This window comes from Diuraphis noxia, unplaced genomic scaffold, assembly GCF_037042655.1.
Source record: "Diuraphis noxia isolate RWA-SAM2 unplaced genomic scaffold, SU_Dnox_SAM2 contig0005, whole genome shotgun sequence".
Classification (NCBI taxonomy): Eukaryota; Metazoa; Arthropoda; class Insecta; order Hemiptera; family Aphididae; genus Diuraphis; species Diuraphis noxia.
Window position 1 is genome coordinate 3040874 of NW_028301715.1, and position 11254 is coordinate 3052127.

At 25.7% G+C, this 11254-nt stretch overlaps 1 protein-coding gene across 1 annotated transcript; it reads left to right on the forward strand.

Annotated features, from left to right (window-relative positions):
- Positions 1-5622: 5622 nt before the first annotated feature.
- Positions 5623-11184, forward strand: LOC107168121 (kelch domain-containing protein 4). Its single transcript, XM_015517422.2, has 9 exons — positions 5623-5831; positions 5933-6060; positions 6564-6734; positions 8401-8636; positions 9451-9617; positions 9676-9825; positions 10342-10569; positions 10631-10813; positions 10891-11184. Exons 2-9 carry the CDS (start codon positions 5953-5955, stop codon positions 11049-11051), a joined length of 1404 nt encoding a protein of 467 aa, XP_015372908.1. The 5' UTR covers positions 5623-5831; positions 5933-5952; the 3' UTR covers positions 11052-11184.
- Positions 11185-11254: the final 70 nt, after the last annotated feature.

An 11254-nucleotide genomic window follows, 5' to 3' on the forward strand; every position in this document is an offset into this window, starting at 1 on the left:
TTGTGTAAAATAATTAAATATAAGGGCATATTTTTAGAGCATATTTGTACTTTTTTAAGTGCATGGGTGCATGCATATTTAGTACTTTTTTAGTCCATTAAGTTCCGAGCCCTAGTTATGGCTATGTATAAATATATGTATAATATACACCTTGCCCCCCCCTGGTGAAAATTTCTGCGGGTGCCCTTGGCCATAGTATTGTGAGTATCAAAAATTTATCATGATTTACTAACCCATTTAAATTGATTTTTAAGGTAATCAAATTTAATACTTAAATATTGTTTAATAACAGGCTATCGATTTATTTTAATTTATTTTTACCATACAACTGTTGAACATAATAATCTAATATTGTACAATTTTGTTTGAATGTTTGTAGTAATTTATTAAGTTCCTATTTACGTTTTTAACGTATTTTCAATATTTTATTAAAACAAAAGAAAATATTTTATAAATAACCTAACGTTTTTAATTTGCCCTAAAAATTTTTGTTATTTGCCCTTAAAATTATTTAGCATGCCCCTTTTTTACCAGTCCGCGCCTGTTCAGAATCGTTTTTCGTATACAATGATACCTATATCATTGCATTCAAATTTAAGCTACCCTAGTCAGAGGTCCACCCCACCCACTAATGTACAGCAGAGCGATACCCACGTACCCGCTTATTTTAATGTAACATTAACCGTAACTAGAAAATTGAGTATAATTAAATTTGTAATGTGTAATTTTGGTAATTTATAATAAATTATGATGGTGGTATAAGATATGAATAATATAACATGTAAAACGTAATTAGTGAATTGAGTGTTAGCAAATTAGTTTTTTTCTGGGTACGTCTTTTCAGTGGACTTTTTTTCCGGCATTCATTTTTCACACAGGTTTAGTCTAAAGAATTTGTAGCAATTAGTGTCCATCACAAAAAGTAGACAGGCCTACGTTATATCACATGGAATAAATAACTAAAAGATTTTTATTCCATGATAAATACTGGCTGCGCCGACTGCATGATATTTCACCCAAGTTGAGAACATACCAGTGTATTTAGCCATGGGTCTGTCTATACCACGATTTAAGATAGTACTATCTTATATAGACGCAGTCGATTAGACCACCACCGTCGTTATCATTTTGTTATTATCAAAAACAAAGTTGTTATCACATCGTATCATTCATTATAATAAATACCACGGACCACGAATTAAATATACTGGATACCCAACGATACATGACAAGGCGCTCCTAAACTGACTTTCAATGTGCAAAGATGCACTAGCGCTCCAAGGGAATTAAATGTTTACTAATGGATTGACTATTTAAAATTTAAAATATTATGCATAAATAACAAATAATATTATGATTTTTTTGAACGATTAATTTAAAACATTCATGCATTTTCTTATGACTGTAATCTGCAATATTATTAACAATTAATAGGCACCATTGACCATTCTAAATATTCTACTATGACAAAATGGATTGATAAAGTGTTAAGTGAAAGGTAAGTATTAATAGGTAGTAAAAGAAAAATGCACATTTAATTATTTAATGAATATTATTTACATCTTTTTTTATTACATAATACAAATAATTTTACAAATTTATTAATATAGTTACTTAATACAAATTGCATGAAATACTTATACAGGGTGATTGATTAAGATAATGAGTGTTTTACGCTTAATCAATCACCCTGTAATTACAATACATATACAGTTCAAACCTTAAATTAAATTAGTCAACAAATCATGTTTTAACTAATTTAGATAATTTTTTTTTTGTTTTACTTAGTTTTTTTGAGTTTTGATTCACCAAGTAAGAATACTGCCTCATTCTCATAGTAATATAATACGAAAAAATATTAGTCAATATATCAGCTTGATGTTCAAAACAAGGAAACTTTAAACCAATATTTAAACTAAAAAAGCGGGTAAGTCGTGGATGTCGTTCTGCTGTACAGTAGGTTACTGTAATGGATGGGATTAAATTTGAATGCAATGATAGGTATCATTGTATACGAAAAACGATTCTGAACGGAGATGATTTGTCAGTCTAGGATATATTATATTTAAATATTGTCATATATTCTATTTTGAAACAAATATTTTATTTTTCAATTAAGACGCATTTTGCATAAGGCATGGTTAATCGATTAATGTAGTTATCATGTAGTTATCATAATTCATAATACCTTATATATACGAATACCTGGTTTGAGGATAAATCGTTATCATTACGCGATTTCATAAAAATTTAAAACTTGAACGCTCAAAACATTTTTCCTATAATGACGCTTCAAATTTTCTCTATAGCTATTTGAAGCAAAACTTGTGGAAAACTTGGTGTTAAATTTTATAACCTTAGATATAAATACAAACAATATTATGAATTTTGAACTACAAAATAATTTGCAAATATTCATGGTTTTGACGAATTTTTGTCAATATTTGAAATTCAAATGCTAATAAAAATTTAATTTGAATTTCCGATGGACATTTTTTTTGTGATAAAGATTGAAAAACTTGAAAGGAGCCTTGTATTAAATTTTCAAATCTTAGGTATGAAAAGAAAATTTTTTATGAATTTATAGAATAAAATAATTTACGAATTTTCGTGATTTTTACGTATATTGTCAAAATTAAAATTTGAATGCATGTAAAAAAAAAATGTAGCTATATATTTCTTTTATTTTTCAACTGATATTGCAAAAGTATATTATGAGCCTTGCATTAAATTCTTAAATCTTAGAATTAAAAAGAAAAACTTTTATGAATTTCGATCTAACATAATTTGAACATTGCCGTAATTTTTATGTATTTGGTCAAAATTTGAACTGTAAAATCTTATAAAAAAAATTTGTGACAATATATTTCTTTTATTTTTCAACTGCAATTGTAAAAATATATTGTGAGCCTTGTATTAAATTCTCAAATCTTAGAATTAAAAAGAAAAACTTTTATGAATTTCTATCTAAGATAATTTGAACATTGCCGTAATTTTTATGTATTTAGTCAAAATTTGAACTTCAAATGCTAATAAAAAAAATTGTGCCTATGTATTTTTATAATTTTTTGATTACTATAAGAATAACTTATGAGGAACTTTGTATTCAATTTTCAAGTATTTTGATAGGGCCAAAAAAATTTTATCGACCCTTCCAAAAAAATTTTCAGAAATATTGAAAATTTCAGTTGTCTATAAATATCTCAAAAAAAGTCAAAATATTTTGAAAAATAAATCATGTAAATAAAATGCCAATCTTAATAACTGGTAAAATTTTCAAGTATCTAGGACTCATACTTTTTGAATAATAACAAATAATTAAAAATTCGTTTCAGGATAAATCGTTATCGTTACGCTATTTCGTAAAAATTTAAAATTCAAACGCAATTAAAATTTTTCCTATAATGACGCTTCGAGTTTTCTCTATAGTTACTTGAAGTAAAACTTATGGAAAACTTAGTGATGTATTCTTAATCTTTAGTTATAAACACAAACAATTTTATGATTTTTCAGCTTCAAAATTACTTGCAAATTTTCACATTTTCGACAGATTTCGTAAAAATTTGAACTATAAACGCTTATAAAAAAAAAATTGTGCCTATGTATTCATATAATTTTTTAATCACTTTAAGAATAACTTATGAGGAACTTTGTATTAAATTTTCAAGTATTTTGATAGGGCCAAAAAAATTTTATCGACACTTCAAAAAAAAATTTTCAGACAAATTGAAAATTTCAGTCGTCTATAAATATCTCAAAAAAAGTCAAAATATTTTGAAAATTTAATCATGTAAAGAAAATACCAATCCTAATAACTGGTAAAATTTACAAGTATCTAGGACTTATACTTTTTGAATAATAATAAATATTTAAAATCGTTTCAGGATAAATCGTTATCGTTACGCTATTTCGTAAAAATTTAAAATTCAAACGCACTTAAAATTTTTTTTATAATGATACTTCGAGTTTTCTCTATAGCTACTTGAAGGAAAACTTATGGAGAACTTAGTGTTGTATTTTTAATCCTTAGTTATAAACGCAAAAAATTTTATGATTTTTCAACTTCAAAATTACTTGCAAATTTTCGCGTTTTCGACAGATTTCGTAAAATTTTGAACTATAAAAGCTTATTAAAAAAAATTGTGACTTACGATTTTTAATTTTTTTTAGCTACAATAAGAAAAACGCATAAGGAACCTTGTATTAAATTTTCAAGTTTTTTTGGTCGTCCAACATTTTTTTACCGACACTTCAAAAAAAAATTCTCAAAAAATGTGTAAATTTCAGTGGTCTATAAATAACTCAAAAAAAGTCAAAAATTTTTGAAAATGAAACTGTATATAGAGAACATTAACATAAACATTTGGTGAAAATTTCAAGTATTTAAAGTGATTATTTTTTTAATTACAACCATATAAAAAAATCGATTTGGTCGAAAACTGATTTTGCGTAAAAATTCCCGTTTTTCTGTCATTTTTTTTTTGTTTTTCTCGATTTTTTTGAAAACTGTTGGAAAATGTTTACTTTTGACCTCTATAATGCACCAAGGATCTTCAATTTTACATCGGAAACCACCCCCAAAGTTTGAAATCGAAGCATTATTTCGACTAGTTATGCTGTACACAGACACAAAAAAAAAAAAAAAAAACACACATCATTGTAAAATCAATACATTCTCCACTTCGTTCAGAATCTAAAAGCAGTTATAAAAATAATATTTATTTTCATTTTTTAATTATAATTTAAAAAAAAATAATAATAAAAAAATTGTTTTTAAAATGAAAAATGTTCCTTGAGTAAAAAAATGTACTTCTGTCGAGTTATATTTATATATTTGTCGCAGATTGTTTGGTTTTATATTATATTTTGTTTATATTAATATTATATTATATTAACCAATAAGGAAAAACATTGTTTTTAATGTCAAATGGAAATTTGAAAAATACGATATAAGAATATCTAGTAAGGTATGTATTTCAAATATCAGGAAACTGGTAGGTAATGGTTAAACGTCAAAGTCTGTAAGTATTTAATTTTAATTTTTAAGGTAAGTAGTAAGTACTAAGTGTAAAAGTGTTTGACGTTTGTCATTCATTATCATTAATTGACTGTTTAGTGCACGCCGCACGGTCTTAGAAGTTAGAAGTTAGAAAATATCTTCTAAGACCGTGGTTTAGTGTTTACATCTGTTATAATCTTATCATCATTCATCATAGAAAACAAAATATTTTCGTGGCTATAATCACATATTACATTGTATGATTATACATTTATACACAATAGGATAAGGTTTTTTACAAAAATTACATTATATTAAATACATAAGTAATTAATATAATAAATAAATTATAAATACATATTACATATTAAGTTAAAATATTTATGAGAAAATGTTCCTAGAAAGAGTATTACTATTTGACAGTCATCGTCATTGGAACCTACTACAATACTATATTAATTTAAATTTTGGCGCGCATTCTCGCATAATGTGGACAGAGTGACGTAGCATACATGCGCAGAACGAAGTTGAGAACATACCAGTGTATTTAGCCATGGACAGACCCGTCCCTAACTTAAAATATGTAGTTTATCTATATTTTAAATTTTCATTGAACTTAAAAGTGTAAACAAAACAACGTGGTTACAAATACAAAGTACAAAATATATTAGTCATCGTTTGATTCTTTTTTTTTTGAGTAATTTAAATAAAGAATTTTGATTTTTGATTTCTAGATAGTAGATAGTATTAACTGACAAATTAAAAAGTTTAGTTCTGTATAGCATAAATTAATATTGATTTTATATTCACCAGTCAATAATTATATTAAAAAGTGAGTTATTGGTTAGAAATTGTTTAAAAGCTTATTGTTTGGTATTTAAACTTGTTATACCTAGGTTTATATCTAATATTTTTAAAACTATTCGATTTTAGGTGAATAAAGATTAGTCGTAATGGGAAAAAATAAAAAAAAAGGAGCATCACGCATCGAAAAAGCATCTGCTAAAAAAGAAAAAAAAATAGCTCAAAGGATCAAAAAAGATATAGGAAAAATTGGAGAGGTATATTTGTGAAATAATATTATATTTAAGGTAGGAGCTGATGAAGTACAAAAAAATCAGTTAAGTGACTTATTTTAATCTCTTAAGTATATAATAGTTAATAAATTATTATGATTTGTGATCAACCATTTTTAATCTACCACTTAATTTTGGATGATAAAATAATTAATATAATTAACTAAAATTGGTTTTATTAATTCTAATGGCCCAGGGTGCTACAAATCAAGTAGTGCTGGGCCAAACATTTGTATTTATGATCTCCACTGTCAAGCCCTTTCTTAATTAACTCATATTGTTATGAAGAACTCTTAGTTAAAAAAAACAGAACTCGGGATAAATTAATTTTAAACCCTGGACCAAAAATAGCCAGTCCATCACTGAATATGTATATCCATCATCCATGACAAAATAAATTCATTATTTTTATTTTTCTGTCTTGAGTAACTAACGTTAATGCATGTTTAACTTTAAACTACATTTAATTTATTTTAATTTTGTTTTAGCCTGAGGTATCTACTATAGTGGCTCATATTGAGGCTAAAAACAAGTCAAAAATTAAAGTGACTGAAACAAAAATTGATAATCCATCAAGGAGATCAAATTTTTCATTTGTTCCACATCCAGATAAAGATGAAATTATTCTATTTGGTGGTGAATTCCATAATGGTAAAAATGTAAGTAGAAAATAAGAATTTCTACTTTAAATTGTATTTTTTCCTGTAATAACTAATTATTAAATTACTGTTTAAACTGTTCTATTAACTTAAAATTATTTTCTTTAAAGTTGATTTTAGACGTTTACAATATTTTTTGTATGTTTATATCTAATTTTGTCTTTATTATTTTAACATTAAATGTAATTTTAGATTCTGAGCGGAACGATGAATGTATTGATTTTACCATGTGTGTTTTTTATTTTTTTTTTTGTGTCTGTCATCACGTTTTGGGACAGTAAAAATGCTTTGATTTTTGACTTCAGTACCACATTCGATCAGAAAGTGAATCTAGTTGGTACTTTGGGGGGTCAAAAGTAAAAAATTCTTAATACTTTTCTAAATAATCGAGAAAAACAAACTAAAAATTAAGGGAAAAACTGGAAATTTTACGTATCCTAAACGTATTATACGTTTTAAATCTAAGATTTAAAAATTTAATACAAGATTCCTTACAAGTTTTTCAATCTTTATCACAAATGAAAATTCCACCGGAAATTCAAATTAAATTATTATGAGCATTTGAAATTTAAATTTTTACAACATTGGATTTTCACTTTTAGCGATTTCCTTATTTTGGTGTAACTCTAAAACAAATGACCGCAGATACTTGGAATTTTCACTGAATGTTTATATAGGCATTTTATATATTTTATAAAATTTTCAAAATATTTAGATTTGTTTTGCGCTGTTTACTGACAATTTAATTTTTCAACTTTTTTAGTTTTTTTTTCTATAAATATCGATAAAAATGTATTTGTTCGGTAGAAAAGCTTGAAAATTTAATACAAGGCTTCTAACACATTTTAACAATAGCAGTTCAAAAATAAAATAAATTGATGGTCACAATTTTTTTTATAAGGATTCAAAGTTTGAATTTTGACAAACATACATAAAAACCACGAAAATTCATAAATTATTTTATGCTAGAAATTTATAAAAAATGTTTCTTTTATATCTAAGATTTGAAAATTTAATACATGCCTCCTATCATATTTTTACAATAGCAATTCAAAAATAAAAGAAATGCGTAATGACAATTTTTTTTTACAAGCATTCAAAGTTTGAATTTTGACTAAATACGTAAAAATTACGGCAGTGTTCAAATTATTTTATGCTAGAAATTCATAAAAAAAATTTATTTTAAATCTAAGATATGATTTTTTATAATCTATAATATATCCTAGACAGATATACCGTCTTTGCTCAGAATCGTTTTTCGTATACAATGATATAATATCATTGAAATCAAATTTAATTCCATCCATCACAGTAACCCACTTGTAACCTACTGTACAGCAGAACGACATCCACGACTTACCCCACCTTTTTTTTTTAATTGTGTTTATATGTTTCAATAAACATATATGTATAAATATCAAAAAAATTGATGTTTTAAATATATTATGATAGCAAATTTAGGTTAATAAGTGCATAATGTTTACTACTCTAAGTGTTAAAAAAAAAAAAGACATTAGGTTAGGTTATTATGCCTACACTTATATCACTCTTCCCAGAAGTTAACTTGTAGTTAAATATTTTAATATTTAGAACAAAAATGCTTAGAATATAATATAATTTTCTTTTTTCTTAGTAAAACTTGATTATTTAACACATTTACTTACAGACGATAATGTACAACGATTTAATATTTTATAATATTAGTCATAATACATGGACGTTAGTGGATGCTCCTGGTGCACCACCTTCTAGATCATCTCACTCTGCAGTAAGTGTTGCTGTAGATAATGGACAGTTGTGGATTTTTGGTGGAGAATTTGCTAGTCCTTCAGAATATCAATTTTATCATTATAATGATTTATGGGTTTTTGGACTAAAGAATCGAAATTGGACAAAAATTATGTAAGTCATAAACTCTTTACTATTAATATGATAATTAGATTATATTGTAGCCTTAGTGAAATCTATTTCACTACAACATTTCAGATTTAAATTTGTCATATTTCAAAAACTAATTGTACAGCAAAAATTAGTGTCAAATTTAGTTTAAAAATAGTACCCACAAATTTTTTATTTTTTATGCATATTTAAAATTTTTTACATAGATTAGGATTCTTGTGATTCATATTAATTTTATAAATATTGTATGTTAATATTTAAATTTAAGTATTTCATTTAAATAACCACCAAGGACCCTATTTAAGATTTTGATCACATTCAATTTCATATTTCTACTGCATCTCTTAGGTGCCTGGTGTGACTGACAATATAATTATATAAATAATCATGTAAATTATGTTTGCATCATCGTTCTCACTTAGTTAAGAAAATGTAATTGTTGCATTAACCGATACGGTCAATCAATATGTATTGTCGGTAAACAAAGTATACCTTTCAATGGTCATTCCAAATTCGTAGTTACTATTATATTTCAAAAAAATTTATTAATCACATAAAAAAAAACGTAATGATTCCTGCTACACCTACACAATTACCTAGTATAACATTAATGATATAAAATCATATTCATTTACGATTAGGTTAGGTTAGGCCTTGTAAAAATGTGGTGGTAGTAATGATCAACTATGAGCGTTGGCATGACAGACTCTTATAAAATTTGAGAATTACTGATGTCCACATGGCAATAAATGTGTTATAAATATTCAGATGTTTGGTAAATATGGATATTCAGTTATTTTAATAATTTAATATTTAGGGCTGAAGGAGGACCTTGCGGTCGTAGTGGGCACAGAATGGTACTTAGCAAACGTCATTTGGTATTATTTGGCGGATTTCAGGATAATACTCATAATTATCAATATTTTAATGATTTATATGCATTCAGTTTAGCTGACTATAAATGGAAAACTATCAAAACTTCTGGTATGATAAATATTTGTGTATTTTTCTAATTAAAAAGGTTATAATAAATTATTTTTAGGACAAGCCCCTTCACCAAGATCTGGTTGTCAAATGTTTGCTATGGAGGATGGTAGAATTATAGTATATGGTGGTTATTATAAAGAAAAAGTAAAAAAAGATTATGACAAAGGAACAATTTTAATTGATATGTACATGTTGACTCCTGAAAGTAAGTTTATATTTTAACTAAAAAAGATAAATGATCAATACCTACACATTGTGAATGATGTATTATGTATATTCAATAGTTTTCAGTTATTAATTATATGTTATTGTTGTGTTACTAAGAGTTGAATACTCATTTTTTAACATTGCAATTATTATCTAAATACAGAAACAGATGAACCAAACAGTCCTTGTTGAAAATCCATCAAAGAAAATTATAAATATTAATTATAGAATTTTGGATTAAACTAAATTAAAATATAAGAACAAATTAGTTCATCATTGGCATAAGTTAGGGAGAGGAGTACTTTAAAACTTCCATGTCTGTTATAAACCATAAATAATGTAAGAAATCTGCAGTTACTTTTTATTTAAGATTTTTTTTTATTAAAAAGAATAACTAAAAATAGGATTTTCCTAACTTAAAAACATATGACATATGTTTATATTATTAGGATATATAGAAACAATATACTATAAATTTTCTACTATCTTTAATTATCATGATTCTGATTTTTAGAAGGCGATACAGATTTTTCAAATTATCGTTGGTCAAAAGTGAAACAAGCTGGTTCTTTACCAACTGCTCGTTGTAGTTTATCTGGTTCACCAATCTCTGGACATAATAAGGCATATATATTTGGAGGTGTTTATGATGAAGAAGAGGGAGAAGACGATTTAACTAGTACATTCTATAATGATTTATATATGTTAGATTTGGAACAAAATACACCCACTTGGAGATTAAGTACATAACAGTAGTAATACAATAATATAACATAATTACTTTTATTGATGGTTAATTTCAGTTTCAGTTAAAGAACAACCGAACAAATTAACATCTGAAGAACCTCAAAGTTTGATCAATTCAGAGAAACCAACTCCGCGATCACATAGTGGACTTGCATTTAAACATAATACTTTGTTTGTCTATGGTGGAATTGTTGAAAAAGGCTCAAAAACACTAACACTTAATGACTTTTATTCATTAGGTAAGAACAGCATTATATTATTATGATTCAATGTAGAATATCTTAATACATAATTTGCATTTCAATATGAATTTTAGACATCAAAAAGTTAAAAAAATGGAATGTGATTTGCAATGATGATATTTTAAAAACTGTGAATTCAGACAGCTCTGATGATAATATGTCGACTGATGACTCGAGTTCAGAATCTTCAGAATCTGATGCATCATCATCTTCAGGACAAATGGAAACTGATTGATTTAAAATTTACCATTGTGGAAATAACTTTGAAAGATATAATATATTGTTTGATTATTATTTTATTTTAATAATATATAGGCTGAAGCCCAAAACAATGTGAAATATATAATAAATATTTACAATTAAACTAATGATAATTAGTAATATAATTACAAGTATAGATATTAATGTTAAGAAAGATCCAGTAAACAAATTTGTTTA

Bases quoted from the DNA above. Each gene is read 5' to 3' on its own strand.
- LOC107168121 (XM_015517422.2), top strand. From the start codon at position 5,953: ATGGGAAAAAATAAAAAAAAAGGAGCATCACGCATCGAAAAAGCATCT. The intron at 6,735-8,400 runs GTAAGTAGAAAA...ATTTACTTACAG, and splicing joins AATTCCATAATGGTAAAAAT to ACGATAATGTACAACGATTT. The intron at 10,570-10,630 runs GTACATAACAGT...GGTTAATTTCAG, and splicing joins TACACCCACTTGGAGATTAA to TTTCAGTTAAAGAACAACCG.